Source organism: Oncorhynchus masou, chromosome 1, assembly GCF_036934945.1.
Source record: "Oncorhynchus masou masou isolate Uvic2021 chromosome 1, UVic_Omas_1.1, whole genome shotgun sequence".
In the NCBI taxonomy this organism is placed as follows: domain Eukaryota; kingdom Metazoa; phylum Chordata; class Actinopteri; order Salmoniformes; family Salmonidae; genus Oncorhynchus; species Oncorhynchus masou.
Genome location: NC_088212.1, coordinates 75264631 through 75288014, shown reverse-complemented (window position 1 = coordinate 75288014; position 23384 = coordinate 75264631). Strand labels below are relative to the sequence as shown.

The window sequence follows — 23384 nt, the reverse complement described above, 5'->3', positions numbered from 1 at the left end:
TGTGTATCTGGTGTGCTGGTGTGAGTTGCTGGGGTAAACAGGCTGTTTTGCAGCAGCAGTATGTGTGCTGTGATCAGGCCTTTGTTTCCCCCTGCTCATGTTCAACCCCAGACCCACACTGAGAGAGATTGACAGTGAATAGGGACACATTCAAGAGGACCTTTTTGGGAGGAATGAGAAATATTTAGATATGACATAGGTCATTTAGCACATATGAAAATGAGATCTACAGAATTGATAGAAACAGGTCTTCCACTATGTGTGAAAAGAAACAGCATTATACATAATAAATCAGCTCCAATCAGGAATTGTTTTGTTCAGAGACCAATGTTGGAGGTTTTATACAGAATGGCATATTCTTCTTCCATGGAAGCACACTGGGATTGACTTTGATCAGAGTCAGTGGAGTGCAGCAGGAAGATTGTTTCAGGATTGGGGAGCTGGTGTGTTGATAGGATCCATTACGGAGACAGGGAAAAGGCAAATTGTTTATAAAACTGTCAGGGGCTAGAGGAGCAATGCTGTGGTGTTGCTAGGCAACCCTTGCAGGAGGATAAGGAGGAGGATGCGGTCAGAGATGCAGGGTAAAGATGATTGGTTGGAAATGACATCATCCCTTTTTTTCTCCAGAAGGCTCATTGCAGAATGTGTGCTAAGGAGTGTTTTTTAGAGTGTGAACCTGTGAGCTTTCCACTGAGCAGGGACAGGGTGTTGTTAGTTAAAACTGCATAGGCTGAGGCAAGTGATGCCCCATACTAAAAATTAGCTGACTGGAGAGAGTCTGTTCTAAAAATAGAGGCATAATTCATAACTCAGATACATAGGCCCTGGCCTGACCAGTGTCTTTCCCACATACAGTACAGGAATCCTCGTTGAAACGAGCATCTGCTGCTGTTTTTCCCATCTCTCCAAGTAGATCAATGGAAGCTTGCCATTTCCCCTACCTGGCCTGCATGTTAGTAGTCTGTATATAGAGCTCTCATTCTGTTAGCAAACCACTCAAATAGGCTCCGATGACCTTATTCGTCTTGGAAAGTCCTTGTGGAAAGCAGCGTAACAGAGGGGAGGACAAGTGGAGGACTACGCCAACACTGAAGCTCATTAGATTAGTCCCAGTTGAATATCTGATGAATGACCCTATTAAAGAGTGTGTTTTCTCTTAGACTAGATTAGCTGTTGGCAAGGCCTGTGTGTGTGTGATAATGTGGTGCAGTGTGTGTGTTTGTGTGTGTGCACGCACTTGTGTGTTTGTGGTTGTGTGTGTGTGTGCGTGTGTGTATACTATCATGTGTTTGATTGTGCGTGAGCACACTTCCTTGCGTGTGTGTGTGTGTGTGTGTGTGTGTGTGTGTGTGCGTGCGTGCGTGCGTGCGTGCGTGTGTGTGCGTGCATTTGTCTGTCTGTGTCTGTTTGTGGTTTTTCTCAGGAGGGTGGTATCATGCTCTGAAAAGGCCTGTTGTTGTTCACCAGGTAAGGTCAGAGCACCAGCAGACAGGCTAGATTTGTATTCCTGTCTCCGAGTCCCTTGCCCAGGTCCTGGGAGAGGTGGCCCAACCAGGGGAGAGGGCCTGTTCTGGGTGGGGGGGTGGGGGGGAGGTTCTGTTCTGGGGTAGAGAGGAGAGGGCCTGTTTTGGGGAGAGTGGGGAGAGGGGAGAGGGCCTGTTCTGGGGGGAGAGAAGAGAGGGGAGAGGGCCTGTTCTGGGGGGAGAGAAGAGAGGGGAGAGGGCCTGTTCTGTGGGGAGAGAAGAGAGGGGAGAGGGCCTGTTCTGTGGAGAGAGAAGAGAGGGGAGAGGGCCTGTTCTGGGGGAGAGAAGAGAGGGGAGAGGGCCTGTTCTGTGGAGAGAGAAGAGAGGGGAGAGGGCCTGTTCTGTGGGGGGGAGAGAAGAGAGGGGAGAGGGCCTGTTCTGTGGAGAGGGGAGAGGGCCTGTTCTGGGGGGAGGGGAGAGGGCCTGTTCTGTGGAGAGGGGAGAGGGCCTGTTCTGTGGAGAGGGGAGAGGGCCTGTTCTGTGGAGAGGGGAGAGGGCCTGTTCTGTGGAGAGGGGAGAGGGCCTGTTCTGTGGAGAGGGGAGAGGGCCTGTTCTGTGGAGAGGGGAGAGGGCCTGTTCTGTGGAGGGAGAGGGCCTGTTCTGTGGAGAGGGAGAGGGCCTGTTCTGTGGAGAGGGGAGAGGGCCTGTTCTGGGGGGAGAGAAGAGAGGGGAGAGGGCCTGTTCTGTGGAGATGGGAGAGGGCCTGTTCTGGGGGGAGAACAGAAGGCCAAATGAAGAACTAGTAGTTATTTTGGCAGTAGAACAGCAAAGACAGAGCTGCTACTGAATATAGACTTGTGGTGACTGATAGAGAAGGAATGTAGATAAATAGGACTGGATGGAAGTTTACATGGATGCCAAACACTTGACTTGGAGTGGACTGTTTAACCCTGTACATTACAAAACATTGCATACTGTAGATGTCAAAACATTCAGCCTTTGTGACCATATAAAACCAGTCAGTTTGTGACTCTCTCCTCTGTTGTTTGTGTGACAGACTACCAGAGGCTGATGACTGTGGCCGAGAGCATCACAGCCTTAATGTTCCCTTTCCAGTGGCAGCATGTCTATGTGCCCATCCTGCCCGCCTCACTGCTGCACTTCCTGGATGCCCCAGTGCCCTACCTGATGGGCCTGCACTCCAACGGAGAGGGTGACCGCACCAAACTAGAGTTGCCTCAGGAGGTAACCTATACACTCATGCACCTATGCACGCATGTTTGCACACACGCACATACACACAGCTACTCCCATACACACACGCACACACACAAATCAAAATAGATATTTTTGAGATTTATGCATGTAATTATTTCTCTAGGGTTGTTTACCTTTTTAATTTATCTTCTTTCTCTCCTCTCCCATCCTCCCTATTCCTTCTCTCCAAAAGGCATTTTTAATTGGAAACATTCAGCTCTAGCTGAAACCATTTAGTTGGATTCCCTCAGCCCAGTCCTCTTTAAATGCAGCCTGTCAGAGCGATAACAAGTCATTTCTAATCAGATTGCAATGTGTGAATGGTGTTTGTGCTGAGAATACTAACAACGACTTCCCTCTGGACACTCCTGCCAACCCCATCTCCATCTGCTGTCTGATACACCCAACAACGTGACGGCATGAAATTGGCTAATCTGTAGAGAGAATCACAGGGCCTTACAACACAGATTACAAACCATCCCTCGATCCCTAGCTCTCCAGGCTTGTTTTTGTACTTCGTTTTGATTAACAGTCGTTTTCCCACCAGATTTACACGAAGGAGGTGACTTTTTTTAATCAATTTACTTATATGATTGATTAATTACTTAGATAACCCATTGATAAATGCTAAATGGTTATCATGAATCATTATTCATGCTTAATGATTGTTCTTAAATAAAATGGGTTTGTGTTTACTTCTTAATGATGTTCTCAAAGGGTAGAGTGTTTCCTTTGTGAGGACAAACAGCCCTCATTAACCATGCTGTAGCTTACCCATGCTTTTACGGTTGATCAAAACACGTTGCTTTGCTCCTGTACACAGCAATTCTGCTAAGGGCCCTTCAACACAGAGCCTGGAGGAAGGGTGCTGTGTGTGCAACAAGCTTTTACACATCTGGAGGAGGGTGCTGTGTGTGCAACAAGCTTTTACACATCTGGAGGAAGGGTGCTGTGTGTGCAACAAGCTTTTACACATCTGCAGGAGGGTGCTGTGTGTGCAACAAGCTTTTACACATCTGGAGGAAGGGTGCTGTGTGTGCAACAAGCTTTTACACATCTGGAGGAAGGGTGCCGTGTGTGCAACAAGCTTTTACACATCTGGAGGAAGGGTGCTGTGTGTGCAACAAGTTTTACACATCTGGAGGAAGGGTGCTGTGTGTGCAACAAGCTTTTACACATCTGGAGGAAGGGTGCTGTGTGTGCAACAAGCTTTTACACATGTGGAGCCGGTCCAATGGAAAGAGCAATGATGAATAAAAAGCCTGAGAATTTGTGAATTGAGGACCTAAGTCAATCTCAATATTGCCTTATTCATCCATTTCTATATTTAAATCCTAATACTCTTCAGATGAAAAGCAGCAGATCAAGTCTTGAAGTCATCCACATCTTTTCTCCTTATGCCTCAATTGGTACTGCTCTGCATTAAGCCACCTAGTGGAGCAAAGTGGGAATGGTTCTGCTATAACAAGAACATAACTATCACTCAGTTTGCTTCTCTGGTGTTCTCTGTTTCACCGACATGTTTACAATGACAACTAAACAAGACCACCTGTCATTCCAGGCCAACTTGTGTTTCGTGGACATCGACAACCACTTCATTGAGCTGCCAGAGGACCTCCCTCTGTTTCCCAACAAGCTAGAGTTCATGCAGGAGATCTCCGAGGTGCTGTTGGCCTTTGGCGTGTCTCCGGAGGGGAACCCACTCCACAGCCAGGGCCAGGCCAAGCACCGGGGCTTCCGCTCCACCGACATGGTCACGGACAGACGCAACGGCAACCTGGCCAGCTCGCCCCTCAACTCCTACCTGCTGAGGGAGAACGAGACCATCGCCAGACTGCAGGCCCTGGTCAAGAGGACTGGGGTCAGCCTGGAGAAGGTGAGAGCAGGTCATCTGTCATCCGTTTGACTGGAACATATTATTCTAGATAGAGGGTCTGCTTATACACTGAGTCCTAATGTTTGGTATACTCAGTGTAAATTCATGCAGAATAATACTGCCTGTCTGTCACACTCTTTTGAAAATGACTAAGGGTGGGAAAGGCAGTCTATGAGCTGCCCATGTAAGCTGCTGCCGGCTAGGTCCGAGTGTGCTGTGCTCAGGCCTGGTGACGAAGGAAGTCTGTTACATTGCCATCAACAGAAAACTGTCGCCCATACAGAACCTAATTGCCATCTGGTTTGAACATGACACAGAGGGCCGTTGGTAATAGATGGTAATGTTGCAGCAGAATCACATTACAGACCAGTGAATGAATTAATTAGCTTTTAACTACAGAGAGGAGGTCTTTCCAACTCTCCATATCTGAAGGAGCCCAGAGTAAGCAGCTTATGGACTAGTAGGGGCTAGCATTAGCTTTCTCTGGAAAGATTGCCTGCTCTGATAGTCTGCTTTTAGCTCCTCATTTTGTGGGTACGGCTTCAGGTAGGGTCATTGTGGCCATGTCTCACATTAAGGTAACCACCTGATTTAGGATCAGTGGTGTAGAGCGATGAATTAGAGGAGGGCTCAGTGGGTCACATCCCTGCCATCTGATCTGGGCTTCATAGCCATTACTCATCTTCATGTCTATGCGTACATGTATAGGCACTCACGGTGTCCTTTTGTCCTGCTCTTGCATGTTGAGATCTGCAATTGTGTCACACTTTGATTGTATAACAGAGGAATGTGTGTGTTTTCAGTTTTTTTGTCAGTAAATTAAAAGTCTCAGACTTCTTCCCCCATGCCCCTATCAGTGCTCCAGCAGCTTGTGCTAACATGGAGATAAGAAACCTATACCCTCTATGGCAGGAGTAGGCAACTAGATTCAGCCGCGGGACGGTTTTTATCAAATCATTTGAAAACTGCAAGTTGACCACATCTAAGCCCAAACATTGATTGGATTTGATAATAACAATAATTTCATACCTTGATTACACGATCACATATGTATATATTTTTAATTCGTGGAAATATTGGTGATTTTACAGTTATTTTCTTACCAGCCCACCCGCTGCCGGCCACCTGTTGTCAACCCCTGCTCTATTGCTTTCTTAACTTCTGTCGTCAAACCCCTCTTTTTCTTCTTCTTTTTCACTTTCTCTTTTTCTGTGCTGTGTTTTCCTGACTTTCCCGCTGTGTTTCCTCCCCCTCTCCCTCTTCCAGTTGGATGTGAGGGAGGATGCCAGCAGCAACAAGGACCTGAAGGTGCAGTGTGATGAGGAGGAGCTGAAGATGCACCAGCTCAACATCCAGGTGCGAGAGGTCTTCGCCAACCGCTTCACCCAGATGTTCGCCGACTACGAGGTGTTTGTCATCCAGCCCAGTCAGGACAAGGAGTCCTGGTTCAGCAACAGGGACCAGATGCAGAACTTTGACAAGGTGAGATCAGGGATTCCCTATATAGGCGTCTATATAGGGGCCCTAGGACTATGGTCAAAAGTAGTGCACTAAATAGGGAATAGGGTGCCATTTGGGACGCTGTCCTACTCCAGACTCTGAAATTAATTTGAGTGGAAGTCTTCAATGCTCTTTAAAGGTTTTCATGTTAATTGACCCCCAGGAGACCTCACTTCATTTTGTGATGTGATTCTTGTCGATTCCAGGCCTCCTTCCTCTCTGACCAGCCTGAGCCCTACCTGCCCTTCCTGTCCCGTTTCCTGGAGACTCAGATGTTCGCCTCCTTCATCGATAGTAAGATCCTTTGCCATGATGATGAGGACAAGGAACACACGTTGAGGGTGTTTGACTCCCGCGTGGACAGAATCCGCATGCTGAACGTGCACACGCCCACCCTGCGCACCTCCATGTACCAGACCTGCACCAATATCCACGAGGCAGGTAAGAAAAGAGGAAACCCATTTTCACACCTAAACTATTAGGAGATCACTGTCTCAGATGGTGCAAGATACTTGTATGTTTTCAAGACACACATGGGAATAGTCAGTAACACCTGGAATAATTCATGTCAAACGGGATTTAGCTGTTTTGTTTTCTTCTAAATATAAATTCTTTCAAATTCCTCTCTGTAATTGTATGATTCATTGCATGCCAGTTATGTACTAACCTAATACATTACACAGTTATCTACACCGTTGTAATAGTCTTAAGTATGTATGTAGCTTGCTGTCAATGGTGCTGATGATGTTGAGTGTTGGGTCAGGTTAGGGATGCATAATTCCAATAACTTTGCAAAAATTCCCAGTTTTTCCAGAAATCCAGTTTGGAAGATTCCCGGAATCAGAAGGGAATAAGCAGGAAATCATGAATCCTCCAAACAGGATTTCTGGAAAACCTGACAATTTTGATAAGATTAAAGGAATTTTGCAAGTTCAGGTGATGGTAACTCACAGCATGGAGGTGTGGCGGTGAGGAGTCAGAGAGGAGATGTGGAGTGGTGAATCTATGTGACTCCTCAGTGCTATGACTCACAGGCACTCACAGAGGGGCTTAACAATGACATAAGACTGTTAAATCCTCCATGACGGTTGGTGCTAATGGATCTGCTGTGACAGTACCTCATCCTCCTCCCCTCTCTGTGTCACCCCAGAGAAGGCCATAGAGATGCGGGTGGTTAAGATCGACCACACGGCCCTGCATCCCCACCTGCTGGATATGAAGATTGGCCAGGGTCGCTACGAACACGGCTTCTTCCCCCGGCTGCAGTCTGACGTGCTCTCCACTGGACCCGTCAGCAACAAGTGAGTATCACACCTCCGCAAGAGAGACTGATTTACATACTTTGATTGATAATACTGACAAAATATGTTTGTTTTGTCTCTCTCTTTGCTATTTGGCTTTCGTATCTTTCTAAGTGAAGTTGTTTTGTTTGTATGTTAGATGGGCGAAGAGGAGTGCTCCAGCACAGTGGAGGAGGAAGGACAGACAGAAACAACACGCTGAACACCTTTACCTGGACAACGACCAGAGAGAGGTGAGAGGACATCAAGCAGCCCTAGAAAAACAGGATTAACATTCCCACACCATATTCACATGGATTCTGTCTATCTGTTTTTGTGTTATCGTTAGTTTCTTGACGATTTCTTCATGGCTTGCGGTATTCACTTCTAAATATCTAACGTCTGGAACGATTGAATTAAAGTCTTGTATGTCCATTTTTCTCTGTTACTTTCCCTCAATTATTTCCTCTTGACCTAATCTCTCTTTCTGTTTCTATCCCTCTGACACCTACTGTCTCCCTTACATCTACCTACTCTATTTCTCTCACACACTCTCTTTGGTCTCTCTCTCTCTCTCTCTCTCTCTCTCTCTCTCTCTCTCTCTCTCTCTCTCTCTCTCTCTCTCTCTCTCTCTCTCTCTCTCTCTCTCTCTCTCTCTCTCTCTCTCTCTCTCTCTCTCTCTCTCTCTCTCTCTCTCTCTCTCTCTCTCTCTCTCTCTCTCTCTCTCTCTCTCTCTCTCTCTCTCTCTCTCTCTCTCTCTCTCTCCATCTCACACACACGCTCCCAGCATGTGGAGTGTCTGTTCCCAGAGCTACAGCTCCTGCTGTTTCTAGACTACTACTGGCTCTCGCAGTCCTTCAGGCCCTGTCTAAAGTCTGTGACTGTGGATGTGGTATGTGTTGGCAGTGGGTGGGGCCTGAGCCTCACACCATGTCCACATGGCCCCTCCCCCCATGTGGTCCTCAATCCCTCCTCCTCTCCCTAGCATCACAGCTTTACCTGATACTCCAGATCACTTTCCAGGGTTTCTTCTCAGGTTTAGGGTTTCACTTTAGGGTGCACTTTACTCCACATTAAGAAAGCAATATTTAGATTAATTTGAGAGAATCTCAGAAAACCCATGGCGCTGACACGCCTCCCAGGATGGATGTTGAGGTCAGAAAGGTAAAAAACAGAAACACATCGTCCATCATGAAATGACCTCAGTACAGGCAGCTCAGCTCATTATACAACTGACTCAGAGCTCCTCCCTCTCACTCCTCTGGAATGATCAATCCCTCACTGTAGTAGTTACCAGAAATCTATCCACAGTATGGACTGTATACGTTCTGTGGTTGGTTGCCGAGTGGTGTGACCCTCTGTGTTTATGTGATGATGAACATTGAGCCAGATTGATTACTCTCCCTTGGTGTATAGCCTACTCTTAGCCTACTCTCTCCATGTGTGTCCTCTCTGACCCTGTCCTTCCATGACCCTGTCCTGTCTGACCCTGTCCTCTCTATCTCATTACAGAAATACATCCAAGAGGCCAGGAACCTGGGCACTACCCTCCGGCAGCCCAAGCTGTCCAACCTCTCCCCCTCCGTCATCGCTCAGACCAACTGGAAGTTTGTGGAGGGTCTGCTGAAGGAGTGCAGGAATAAGGTACAGTAACTACCAGTCTTCCTACATCTCACTCTTACGCAGACATATTACAATTGCAATAACCATTGCAGTAGACTTTTGCAGTAGACAATCCCATGGATATTGAGATACGACACCTTCAGTGAGTCTCCATTAGTTTCAATGTCACTCAGAAGTATTCTGATGTCAATGACCGTTGCAGTAGACTATTACTTGGATATTGAGATCCAGCACCTGTAGTGTCAACCATCTGGCCTCCAGAGATGGTAATCTCCCTGTACGGTGATGTGTGTGTCCCTCCAGACCAAGCGCATGCTGGTTGAGAAGATGGGCAGGGAGGCGGTGGAGCTGGGTCATGGGGAGGTCAGCATTACAGGCGTGGAGGAGAACACACTTATTGCCTCCCTCTGTGACCTTCTGGAGAGGATCTGGAGCCACGGGCTGCAGGTCAAACAGGTCAGCACACACACACGCACACACACACACACGCACAGGTGTTATTTAAAAACAGTATATATACACACTAACACACATGTATGCATTCAGGTGCATTCAATGCGCATTCATTCATTCCCGCATCTCCATCTGCATCTGCCAGGGTAAATCTGCCTTGTGGTCCCACCTGCTCCATTATCAGGAGAGCAAAGAGAAGACGGATGCAGCACCAGCCGGTTTGGGTCCCCCAGGTAAGCCACTCGTTGAATCCTGAAATGTGATAAATGGACGGTGATGTAAAGCCATATAGCCACATCCCTCTCTCTCCTCCCCACATCAGGTCTTATCCACGACATAGAGAGACGCAAATCTGACGCTGGCGCTGCCCTGGCCCCTCTCAAGGTATCCCTGATCAGGGACATGAGGTGAGTCTCCTCATCCATTCACAATGTCTACCACAGTATCAGTGTCTTCAGATGCTCTACCTACCGTATATAAACTATTTGTCAAGTATCCTCCTGAATATACATTTCAAGTCATATGGTCTTGAAATGATGGATGGTTGTAAGGGGAATGTTGCAAGTGATACTATACTATTCTGCCTGTGTTGATTGTCCCTTCTGTAGTGGCAGAAGCGGTTCAAATGTATGCCTTCGTACCTCTACGTACTTCTTTGAAAATGACAATTTCGAATCAAGGTGAGATAATGATTGATTGATCATACCTCAGAATGCAATGATTTCAAAGTGTTTTCACTGCCATCTTGTGGCCAACTGACAAAAAACACTTTCAGTCAAGACTAATATTATCAATGATTCAAGACCATATGTAGTGGTAAAATACTGACATCAGCCTCATAGCCATGCATCTCAAGCTTTGCAGCAGGCATAAACACTTGATTACCAGCTATGATTTATATATATATATATATATATATAATATATGTATATATACACTGTACAGCATATACTGAAAGCTTAGCCTTCCATCTTTGTGTTCTATTTGATCAGACTTGACCTACAGTCCTCATGGTCTTCATGTCTGGTCCCTCATGTCTGGTCCAAATGCTATACCAACATGTAAATCTTGGTGGGGCAAACTCCCTCAAATGTATTTAGATGCATGCCAGCAAAACCACTACACAACACAACACTAAACAATACATGAATTGTGCTATAAAACGGTGACAAAAGGTGCCCACAAAATGTTAGGGCCAACATAAAGCTGTCCCAACAGCAAAGCTTTCTTTTCAGCACCATGAAGTGAATCCTTAACACTGCTACACCTGGCTATCAGCGGAGCCTTGTCTGGCAGCGACACAGTTCATTCAGCCACATTTACTGCCTTTAAAAACACCATAGCTGAAATGGCTGACTTTCATAAACAAATGTGGTTTTACTGACAATTGAGATGTACAATCTATGGCATGAGGTGACGACGAGCGGATAAGAGGCAATCTGTAATTTTGATTAAGACATTAATGAGTGAGCTCGGGCGGATGTAGTCAATATAGCTATTTGTTCTGCACTTTTGAAATGTACAGCGACAGAATTTAGAACATGGGCTGTTCTTACAGTATTCTCCCTGTACACCAAGTCAGAACCGTAGGATAAATAAAGGGGCCTATAAGCAGACAATGAAAGCACTTACAATATTCAATGATTATATTACTCGTAAACAGACTATAGGCTACATGTGCACCACCAAGTCAGAACAGTAGGCTAAGTTATGAGGGGGAAAGTCAAATACATTTAAACTCAGTTTTCCCAACTCCTGACATGTAATCATAGTAAAAATTCCCTGTCTAAGGTCAGTTAGGATCACCACTTTATTTTAAGAATGTGAAATGTCTGAATAAGAGTAGGGAGGATGATTTGTTTCAGCTTTTATTTCTTTCATCACATTCCCAGTCGGTCAGAAGTTTACACACACTCGATTAGTTTTTGGTAGCATTGCCTTTAAATTGTTTAACATGGGTCAAACGTTTCGGGTAGCCTTCCACAAGCTTCCCACAATAAGTTGGGTGAATTTTGGCCCATTTCTCCTGACAGAACTGCTGTAACTGAGTCAGGTTTGAAGGCCTCCTTGCTCGCACACGCTTTTTCAGTTCTGCCCACAGATTTTCTATAGGATGAGGTCAGGGCTTTGTGAAGGCCACTCCAATACCTTGACTTTGTTGTCCTTAAGCCATTTTGCAACAACTTTGGAAGTATGCTTGGGGTCATTGTTCATTTGGAAGACCCATTTACAACCAAACTTTAACTTCCTGACTGATATCTTGAGATGTTGCTTCAATATATCTACATAATTTTCCTTCCTCATGATGCCATCTATTTTGTGAAATGCACCAGTCCCTCCTGCAGCAAAGCACCCCCACAACATGATGCTGCCACCCCCGTGCTTCACGTTTGGGATGGTGTTCTTCGGCTTGCAACCCTCCCCCTTTTTTCTCCAAACATAACAATGGTCATTATGGCCAAACAGTTCTGTTTTATGTTCATCAGACCAGAGGACATTTCTCCAAAAAGTACGATCTTTGTCTCCATGTGCAGTTGCAAACCGTAGTCTGGCTTTTTTATGGAGGTTTTGGAGCAGTGGCTTCTTCCTTGATGAGCAGCCTTTCAGGTTATGTCGATATAGGACATGTTTTGCTGTGGAGATAGATACTTTTGTACCTGTTTCCTCCAGCATGTAAACAAGGTATTTTGCTATTGTTCTGGGATTTTCACTTTTCGCACCAAAGTATGTTCATCTCTAGGAGACAGAACGCATCTCCTTCCTGAGCGGTATGACGGCTGCGTGGTCCCATGGTGTTTATACTTGCATACTATTTTTTGTACAGATGAACGTGGTACCTTCAGGCGTTTAGAAATTGCTCCCAAGGATGAACCAGACTTGTAGAGGTCTACAATTGTTTTTTTTGAGGTCTTGGCTGATTTAAAAAAAATGTCCCATGATGTCAAGCAAAGAGGCACTGAGTTTGAAGGTAATTGACTCAAATGATGTCAATTAACCTATCAGAAGCTTCTAAAGACATTTTCTGGAATTTTCCAAGCTGTTTAATGGCACAGTCAACTTAGTGTATGTGAACTTCTGACCCACTGGAATTGTGATACAGTGACTTATAAGTGAAATAATCTGTCTGTAAACAATTGTTGGACAAATTACTTGTGTCTTGCACAAAGTAGATGTCCTAACCGACTTGACAAAACTATAGTTTGTTAACAAAACATTTGTGGAGTGGTTGAAAAGCGAGTTTTAATGACTCCAACCTAAGTGCATGTAAACTTCTGACTTCAACTGTATATATTTGTTATTTTTTTATTTGTTTTATTTAGCTAAACAGGTGGGTCTCTGTTCTGAAACACTACCACACTAGTTCATTTAGCATAGACTTTTATCCACACTAGTTCATTTAGTAGACACTTTTATCCACAGTAGTTAATTTAAAAGACACTTTTATCCACACTAGTTCATTTAGCAGACACTGTTACCCACAGTAGTTAATTTAAAAGACACTTTCATCCACACTAGTTCATTTAGCAGACACTGTTACCCACAGTAGTTAATTTAAAAGACACTTTTATCCACACTAGTTCATTTAGTAGACACTTTTATCCACAGTAGTTAATTTAAAAGACACTTTTATCCACACTAGTTCATTTAGCAGACACTGTTACCCACAGTAGTTAATTTAAAAGACACTTTTATCCACACTAGTTCATTTAGCAGACACTGTTACCCACAGTAGTTAATTTAAAAGACACTTTTATCCACACTAGTTCATTTAGCAGACACTGTTACCCACAGTAGTTAATTTAAAAGACACTTTTATCCACACTAGTTCATTTAGCAGACACTGTTACCCACAGTAGTTAATTTAAAAGACACTTTTATCCACACTAGTTCATTTAGCAGACACTGTTACCCACAGTAGTTAATTTAAAAGACACTTTTATCCACACTAGTTCATTTAGCAGACACTGTTACCCACAGTAGTTAATTTAAAAGACACTTTTATCCACACTAGTTCATTTAGCAGACACTGTTACCCACAGTAGTTAATTCAAAAGACACTTTCATTCACACTAGTTCATTTAGCAGACACTGTTACCCACAGTAGTTAATTTAAAAGACACTTTTATCCACACTAGTTCATTTAGCAGACACTGTTACCCACAGTAGTTAATTTAAAAGACACTTTTATCCACACTAGTTCATTTAGCAGACACTGTTACCCACAGTAGTTAATTTAAAAGACACTTTTATCCACACTAGTTCATTTAGCAGACACTGTTACCCACAGTAGTGCTCAGCCAGGTTGAGAGGAATCCTGAAGTAGGCGATAGTTTATGGGATGCATTGTGTGTTAAGGCAGTCAGACCACTGTCATGTCTACGGTGCACCACAGCCAGTGGTGTGGAGTCATGCAGGACGTCATTCTCGATGTGGTGTGAAGGAGGTGGTAAAGAGGGCTGGGCTGATCTGTGTGACAGCATGTTACTTCCAGCCTGATTCCCCTGCAGACCCCCTGCAGACCAAGCCAGGGAGAGGGGGGTCTGGCTCAGGGCAATACCAGGCAGCTGTTTATTTCTGATTTAGGCAGGTCAGTTAAGAACAAATTCTTATTTACAATGCCGGCCTACCCATGGCTGTGGCGTAGTCTTGTAGAAGTCTACTCTGATCACACGTCTGCACAGACACACGTCGTGTTTTCTTTCCAACGATCCAGAATTTTCCATTGGTGCTTTTTCATTTGTGTGTTGTCACATTGATATACGAGCACATTTTAATCGATATATATATATTTGGGTATCTTTACTTAAAAATGGACAATAAAGGTTGACCAGGTTGCTTCATTCTACATATCAAAATGTCATATTTCCCCTTGCTGTGCTCTTTATTATTTGACATTTTTCTTCTATTCTACAGGAGGTGGATTCCTGTAGTTAGTCTGCAGATTACCATTGTTTTTCTTACAATATCATTCATGCAATAACAATCTGCATTGTGAATGTTGATATTTTGCCATGGGGAACAGAGGGGAGTGGAGGAAATTGGGTTAATTCGTGAGAGTGGGGGGAGGGGGGAGTAGGAGGGATGAGATGGGAGGAGGGGTGCATGGGGAGCACTTATAGCACAGACAGTGCAGTTCTTACTGGCAGAGGTGGAGTGGAAGGGAATGTGTCTGGACACGGAGGGCATGATGGTGGCTGGGAGCGATGACAGGAGGCTGACTTAAACACTAGGGAGTCTGGGGCTGGCCAGGGCTTCTTCCTGGCTGGGCTGGCTACCCCCTCTCAGCCCTGCATGCTCTGGAATCTAGAACAGTGGTGAAAACAACATGCAGCAGAGGTCTATCACCTTGTTCAGAGGGACTGTCACTGCTTTTGCATCTTATCATATATTAGATTTGTGGTTTGTGTTCACCTTGGCCAAAGGATGCAAAACATGCTACAACATTATAGACCATCTCTGAAAGGATGACTGTTTGTATATGTGTGTATTTGTGTATGTTTTTCTCCTCTGACCTCTGTGCTGTGTACTATATCCTCCATAGACACATCCAGAACATTGGGGAGATCAAGACAGACGTGGGCAAGGCCAGGGCCTGGGTGAGGCTCTCCATGGAGAAGAAACTGCTGTCCAGGCACCTCAAAAAGCTGCTGTCTGACCATGAACTTACAAAGTGAGCAAAACAACAAGGACCTAGTATACAACTGGCAAATCAAGCTAAACACAAAATGTGTACTTTTTGTAAGAGCCTCCTCTTCAGTAATTGGGATAATACCCCATTCCCTTTAAGTCAGTCTCCTCATAAATCCTCACTAGTTTTTATTGGAATGTCCCACTCAGTCTCACACACATGAATCAACCTGATGTCTGAAAACTATGCATGTATAATACATGAGCTCTTTTGACAGATCCAAACGTCATAGTACAATCACCTATTAAACATTTACAATGTTTTTTATAATTGATGAGATAGTGGTGAAGTGGGTCACGTTCAGGCCGATTCATTATGGAGGTATTGCATTGTGACCGTTCCATTACCATTCTCCAGTTGTTTATCCAGGAAAACACATTCATCAGCTACTGATTCAGCCTTTTAGGCTTCAGACTGTTATTGTTCAATCTATGATCATTACATCATATGAAATGCTAAACTTATTTTTTTTGTGATTTTTTTTTGTTGCTTTTGTTTCTTTTGCAGGAAACTTTACAAGCGTTATGCTTTTCTGCGCTGTGACGATGAGAAAGAGCAGTTCCTGTACCACCTCCTCTCCTTCAACGCTGTGGACTACTTCTGTTTCACCAATGTCTTCACAACCATCAGTGAGTGCCAGCAAATACCATACAACCTGGCCACGACACTGAACACTATGTAACCAGACGCTGGGTAGACTTAATTAGATTAGAGTAATAGATGAATTAAACTTATTTCCTGGCTAAACCTTTTTCCTTGATTTGAGATGCTTACTGAGAAATATATTGACAGAGGTAGCTCTTCTTGTGACCATACTCTACTTGACTGAGGGATTTCAGGCTTCCCTCTCTTCTCTGTCCCACAGTGATCCCATACCATGTGCTGGTGATTCCCAGTAAGAAACTAGGAGGCTCCATGTTCACAGCCAACCCCTGGGTGTGTGTGTCTGGGGAGCTGGCTGAGACAGGGGTGCTCCAGGTCCCCAAGCACACACAGGAGATCACCTTTGAGGTTGGTGCTCCCCTCAAGATTGAATATTCTTGGTATTTTGATAATAATATCAATATATATTCACCTCAACATGACCTTTGCTCTTTGCCTTCTCTCTCTGTCACAGTGCCAGAACCTGGGCAAGCTGACCACAGTGCAGATGGGCCATGATAACTCCGGTCTTTATGCCAAGTGGCTTGTGGAGTATGTTATGGTCCGGAATGAGATCACAGGTCATGCTTACAAGTAAGTGAAATATTTGGTAGCAGCTGCCTTATGCTGGAGATTTCAGTGGCATCTACTCTCAAGAAATACCCTGTTGAAGCTTTGGTTAACTGTTATATTGCTATATTATATTGTGTGTGTGTGTGTGTGTAGGTTCCCGTGTGGCCGGTGGCTGGGGAAGGGAGTGGACGATGGCAGTCTGGAGAGGGTCCTGGTGGGAGAGCTAGTGACACCAAACTCAGAGAATGAGGACAGAATGTGTCGCACACCCCCCATGCAGCAGTCCCCTGGAATGATGAGAAGGTTCGTCACCATCTCACCAAACAGCAAACCAAGTGAGTGACCATTCAAATACACTGCAAAAATCATCAATATTAACCAATAATCTTCACCAAGGGACTACACACACAGCCCCAAATATTGCTCTCCTGTACGTCTGCAGTTTTTTCACCGTGGTGTGTTTTAGGGTCCGCCCTCTCTGGCTGACGTCGGACTGAAAAAAAATCAGCGTGAATCTACATGTAGAATCGGTTTGCAAATTACGCCTGGCACTCTGTTAAGAGGTGCTAAGTACTTTCGGCTGGCAAACGCTACCGGTGTGTCACTTTTGAGGGTCTTGTGTCTGCTGGCATTGACTGATTTTGTCCGACTCTTTCCCATCATCCAGAGTTGAACACTAGTCAGATCCAAGAAGGAGTGGGAGAGGCCATCAATGGGATAGTGAAGCACTTCCACAAGCCAGAGAAGGAGGTGAGAGACACAACCCCCCCACCACATTGTCTATTATTCATCACAGTGAAGGAGACAGTGGGTCCTCTGTCTGTACACTGCATGCAACACTGATCATAGTCTCACTCACATGTGTTCCGAATGAACAGTTTCATATGGCCACAACTGATGTGTTGGACCAGGGTACTTTGAAAGTAGACAACATCAGTCACACTTTTTCTTTCCCTGTCTGTTTTTCTATAGAGGGGCAGTCTGACCCTTCTGCTGTGTGGGGAGTATGGTCTAGTCTGGGCTTTAGAGCAGGTGTTCCAGCATGGCTTCAAATCCCCACGCCTCTTTAAGAATGTCTTCATCTGGGATTTCTTAGGTAAAGCCTCCAATACACGACCATTACACCTGAATATACAGTATACAGTGTCTTCCGTGCCATGCTATTGGATGAGGCTGCGCTTATCATTGTCTTCTGTCTGTGATTTCTCCTTGTAGAAAAGTCACAAGTGTACTTTGAGAGTGCTGAGCAGAGGGAGGTGACTCCAGATGAGAACTGGCAAACCAGAATACGCCACTTTTGCCGCTTCATGCGGGCCATCAACAGCACATCTAGGAACATAGGCAAGGATGGGAAGTTCCAGATGCTGGTGTGTCTGGGTGCCAGGTAATATCTCCTCTGTGGCCTCACAAACACACACAGAACAACAGCTATCATCAGGAATATTTGAATGGGAATTCATTGTACAGCACTAAATGTCCTGGTCAAAAGGGCAAATTAGATTGCTTGAGATGTTTTACAAGAAATCTTCAATTCAACTGAAAGAGAGGTGTTTTCATTATCCCTCTAATGTCAGCTAGGGTTGCAAAGGGTTGGAAACTTTCCGGAATATTTCAGAACATTTTCCATGGGAAGTTAAGCCCGGAAATTGGGGAATTTAGCTTAAATTCATCAAAAAAGTTAACTTATAACAGTGAACTTATTCTAGGTTAGCAATTCTAGGTCTTGGGGCATATTTTGGTTAAACTATCCCAAATGCAATGGAATTGCAACCCTCTGCATGCACAGTGCATTCTTCCATCACATGTGCAACTGATTTTCAATATCTTGCACACTAATGAGATGCTATTGATCCCACACTACTGCACTTCCTTGTCTGAGCCAAGGACTACATGTTTTCTAGTAAGTTTTGATTACAATACTGGGTGGGATGAATATATTTAAGATGACATCCATGATTTGTTGTTCACTAGTAAATAGTAGCCTTCAGCAAAGTGTGTTTAAATAATTTCTAACTTGTTAACAATTTCTGCTAGTTCGTTTTTGCTACCATGTGGGTTTTAGCTTGCTTGAGCCTGCTAACTGAGGAGTGCTAATTCACCTGTTTCCATACATGTTTCATTTTAAAACATGTATCTTACAAAATAGTTGTTTAATCTAACTGCTTAACTATTTATCTGTACATGGAATTGTATTCTGTTTTTTTTACTAATTATTTTCAAATCTTTGCAGGAAAATGCCACTGATGTGTGGAGACATTTCACTGCTGCTAATGTAGAAGGAAAAGCTGTGTACATGTGCAAATACTGTGCCAAATCAAATGTGAAGAATGCAACAAAGATGCAGAATCATCTGGCCAAGTGCATAAAGTTCCCTCAGCGCTCACAACAAGCAACCTTTGACAAAAGTCCCTCTACTTCTATTCGAGGTGAAAATGATGAATCAGACACCTTATCGATAGCAACAGCTCATGGTCCTCCTGGAATCAGAAGTTTTTTTACTCAATGGAGGAACGTAGTCAGAGAAATGCCAAGGAAATGGTTAGGTATGTGAAGGGTCATCAAGTTATAGCAGCAATCTACCTCACCAATCACAGTGAGAAGAGTAAGAGCACCACATTGAAGCTGCCCAGCAACACTCATTGGGGTGGTCTTGTCATCATGCTTGACAGTCTCCTGTCAAGGGGAAGGAGTCTCTCCAAGAAATGGCCATATCACAGTCTGCCCATATGGACAGACCCATCAAGAGGATCATACTTGATGATGTGTTCTGGAAGAGAGTGGTAAGCAACCTGAAACTCCTGAAACCTATAGCTGTAGCCATTGCACGGATTGAGGGAGACAATGCCATCCTGTCTGATGTTCAGACTCTGTTTGCAGATGTAAGAGAAGAAGTCCGTACTGCCCTGCCCATTTCACTGTTGCTCCAAGCAGAGGTAACTGCAGTTCTGAAATACATCAAAAAGCGTGAAGACTTCTGCCTGAAGCCCATACACGCCGCAGCGTACATGTTGGACCCCAAGTATCCTGGCAAAAACATCCTGTCAGGTGCAGAGATCAACAAGGCTTATGGTGTCATCACTACCGTGTCTCGCCACCTTGGCCTGGATGAGGGCAAGGTTCTTGGCAGTCTGGCGAAGTACACTTCCAAGCAAGGGCTTTGGAATGGAGATACGATATGGCAGTCTTGCCAACATATCTCATCAGCCACCTGGTGATAGGGACTTTGTGGATCTGAGGCTCTTTCCCATGTTGCCTCCATCATCCTCCAAATCCCACCAACATCAGCCACCTCAGAGTGCAACTGGTCCTTGTTTGGGAACACACACACCAAAGCCCGCAACAGACTGACAAATACAAGGGCTGAGAAATTGGTTGGTCATCCGGGCAAATTTTAGACCTTTTGAGCCTGGCAACGAGCCATCCTCAACAAGGTAAAAAAGTGACAGTGAAGATGAGGCCTCGGAGTCTGATGTTCAAGAAGTGAACATTGAGGAGGTCCTGGGAGAAGACATGGAAGCCTTAGAGGAAGACAACCAAAGCTTTAGTTTCTAGACTATAATTTTACAGATGTATGTTGAAAACGTTTTTGGGAGATGAGATGGATCATTGGGGATCATTCAATATTCCCTTTCTTTTGTTGTTCAGTGAAATCATTCCATGTGAAGAGTCAACTCATTTAATTGAAGTTAAATTCGTAACGAAATTGTTTTTTAAATTTCTATTGGAATGATTTAATAATTTGCAATAATGTCTATTTATGATAAGGTAAAAGGTTTATGTTTCTGGCTCCATATGATATGGTATATATGTCCAATGCAAAAAACATCTACATTTGACTGGTATTATTATTAATTTGCATACATTTCAGTTAATTCCCAAATATTCCTGTTAATTCTCACGGAAAGTTTCCACCTCTGAATATTCCCCAAAATGTGCAACCCTAATAGCAGCACAGCATTTATCACTGTGATAACAGAGTGGGCGGCTTTGTCCTCTTTTGTAGTGTAGTGCTAGGGTGATCCCTCCCCGCCTCCTGCTTCAGTTATTCTCCCTCACACTGTGTGTCTTCCTGTCTTGTTGGGCATTGTATGAGTATGTGTGTATTTGTGGAGGTTGAATACATAGAAATACAATTATATTTTTATGGTTGTATAGTTAAGCAATAAGGCACGGAGGGGTGTGGTATATGGCCAATATATCACAGCTAAGGGCTGTTTTGTGTCGTGCCTGGATATTGTATTTATTTAGCCAGGCAAATCAGTTAAGAACAAATTGTTATTTTCAATGACAGCCTACCTTGGACAACGCTGGGCCAATTGTGCACCACCCTATGGGACTCCCAATCACGTCCGGATGTGATACAGCCTGGATTCAAACCAGGGACTGTAGTGATGCCTCCTGCACTGAGATGCAGTGCCTTCGACCGCTGAGCCACTCGAGATACAGCCCTTAGCCGTGGTATATTAGCCATATACCACAAACTCCCGAGGTGCCTTATTGCTATTATAAACTGATTGCCAACGTAGTTAGAGAAGTAAAAATAAATGTTTTGTGGTATACGGTCTGATATACCATGGCTGTCAGCCAATTAGCATTCAGGGCTCAAACCACCCAGTTTATAATCCCACTTTAAGCTTCCACACACTAGTTCAAAACATACAGTATATATCCTACCTGTTATGACACCTCAGACTTCCTCTTTCTCTCTCTTAACCCTTTGTGGCAGAACAGGGCTTGGTACTGTAGCTCAAATGCACCTGCCACTTCAATGAAATACCTTCTCTTTGTTCTTTGTCAGAAATCTTTTTAAGTGGCACATAGCGAGACCAGACATGCCTAAATGCAACGGAAATAATACCTCAGTCATAACCAAGCTTGAGCCCTTCCTATCCTGTCTTTTAGCAGGGATGAGGATTTACTAAAAAAGTTCCCTGAAGTCAGTCTGGTAAACTTCCTGTTTCTCTCTGCTCTTCCTAGGGACCATTTGTTACACCACTGGATCGCTCTCCTCACAGACTGTCCAATCACAATCCAAATGTACGAGGACACAGCACTGATAAAGGACCGCTCATTGGTCAATTCTCTGATCAGAGTGCTACAGACTTTGCAGGAGTTCAACATTACCCTAGAAGCTTCACTTGTCAAAGGGATCGGTATCTAGGCCCTCTTTCGTTCACATCAATTGGACCTGACTAAGGAAAACTGTTAGGGACCACTAAAGAACAATTAAACCTTTTTATGCAGAAAGAGACTTGAACAATTAAGGGACGATTTCTGGCTTATATTAAAGCTACTGTTACATTTGCCATATATTAAGTGCAATGAGCCTTTCAAAATGTGTTGTTATTTTTATTCTCAACAATGTTGCTGTTAGATGTTAAGAATATGTTTTCTATTACGATCCATGATTTTCACATTGTTGAAGAAGATAACCCACCTGTTGTATACTACTTTATTGAAAGCTAAATATTTCCATTGTTATTGTGAACTGCTGACAATGGCTATATTCTAAAAAGGAAAACAAGGAACAAAAACTGTTAATATATTTTCAGAGAAGAACAGTATTATTTTGATATGTCTGTCAAGTTGCTTGCTCTGTTCTAATTCTAACTGTCATAATGCAGAGCTTGAAGCAAAGGATGCAGAAGTATGCTTTATAAGTATGAATATGACATGGTATAGATGTTTGTGTAGGGTGGGAAACTGATTCCTCTACATCAATATGAGAGTGTGTAAATTTGGATCAATCCCCCTGGAAGTACCGTAGGATGCAACTATTTTATATGGAATAACTTGGCCTAAGAAGAGGCTCCTGAATAAGATAATGTAGCGTATGCTAGTGATGCACAATATGTATTCAGTTGGAGAAGTGTCACTATAAGGCCATGTCAATGTTTCACACTTGACACACAACTCTTCAACAGCACAGTACTCATCATAACCATGGCTTGGTAGAAAGTGAGTCATTTATAAAATGACAGCCTTCGTGTAAATACCTCTAACCAGTGCATCCTTCTTTCCAACAACTTCTCATTATTTCTCACCTGTTCTGCCCATTCCTGGCAGGTTTACAACATCATGTTTTTTCAGTAGTGAAAATTGTATGAGCTGATTGCCACTTAAATTAATAATGAATGGTACATATGGTTGCTTTAAAAGGCCAGATTCAGAATAGAGCAAACAATTCTCCTCTGAACTGTTGGTATTTCTGCTATGCAATATTATCCACATCACACAAAAAAATCAACCCAAGATCTAGATGAGAATCATTGGACTTCCTCCAATTGTCTTACTGTGCAGCATATGATGATGAATAACAACAGCAGTTTGATAGAAGTAGGTGTGAAGGATGTCTTTCCTGTGCCAACTTCTGAATTGTGTCGGTTGTACTATTCCATTTATAATCGACATGAGCATCTTGGGAGATATATTTTTGTTTTTCAATACTGTTGTACATTTATTGGCATAGCCGTATAATGTTGTGTTTACTAAGTGAGGAATGTGTACAGTGTAAAAAAATAAATAAAGAATAAAATTACAGAAATGCATTAATATGGATGTTTTTTGTATTTTTATTGAAGGAGTATATCTGACTGGAATGGGTACACTATAAATTGCTATATGGTTATCGATGGTATTGTAAATGCCCCCATATATTCCCCATATGAACTGTAGAGCAAAAATAAGATAACTTTACCCAGCAGAGAAATCAAACACTGATAACAACACTAGTAACAACAACAAATGATGGTTTTAAAATGTAAACAAACTCATTCGCGCCATTTCAAATACTTTTTTTTTAGTTGTCCATTCATACGTTGATGATATGATGCTTGCTGGGACATGGAGTTTAATGAGGTGTTGATTTAAATAGGATAAAACGGAAAGCATTTCCACACTCACTACTACTCCCAGAATTCCATATTGTTAAATACAATGCATAGTGTGCGCCAATTGGTTGAATTTGTGTTCAAACGGACACGTTACACTCCTAATATGGTGTTTCTACGATGGAACGCTTATGT

General features: G+C 43.6%; 1 protein-coding gene across 3 annotated transcripts in view; it reads left to right on the top strand.

The window, feature by feature from the left end:
- LOC135550655 (DENN domain-containing protein 5A-like) overlaps positions 1-22911 on the top strand; it is a 73977-nt gene extending 51066 nt beyond the window's left edge. For 2 of the 3 annotated variants that reach the window (XM_064981678.1, XM_064981669.1), the window contains 19 exons: positions 2524-2711; positions 4285-4599; positions 5866-6081; positions 6306-6540; positions 7250-7400; positions 7540-7633; positions 8892-9023; positions 9306-9458; positions 9601-9688; positions 9778-9862; positions 14998-15126; positions 15652-15773; positions 16010-16155; positions 16262-16380; positions 16513-16694; positions 17027-17109; positions 17332-17455; positions 17575-17743; positions 21337-22911. In XM_064981678.1, the coding sequence (XP_064837750.1) occupies positions 2524-2711; positions 4285-4599; positions 5866-6081; positions 6306-6540; positions 7250-7400; positions 7540-7633; positions 8892-9023; positions 9306-9458; positions 9601-9688; positions 9778-9862; positions 14998-15126; positions 15652-15773; positions 16010-16155; positions 16262-16380; positions 16513-16694; positions 17027-17109; positions 17332-17455; positions 17575-17743; positions 21337-21520 (2915 nt within the window). In that variant the 3' untranslated portion in view covers positions 21521-22911. Of the gene's footprint in view, positions 1-2523; positions 2712-4284; positions 4600-5865; positions 6082-6305; positions 6541-7249; positions 7401-7539; positions 7634-8891; positions 9024-9305; positions 9459-9600; positions 9689-9777; positions 9863-14997; positions 15127-15651; positions 15774-16009; positions 16156-16261; positions 16381-16512; positions 16695-17026; positions 17110-17331; positions 17456-17574; positions 17744-18589; positions 18786-21336 lie in introns of all 3 variants that reach the window. The other variant, XR_010457132.1, reaches the window with a different exon arrangement.
- The last annotated feature ends 473 nt before the right edge of the window (positions 22912-23384 follow it).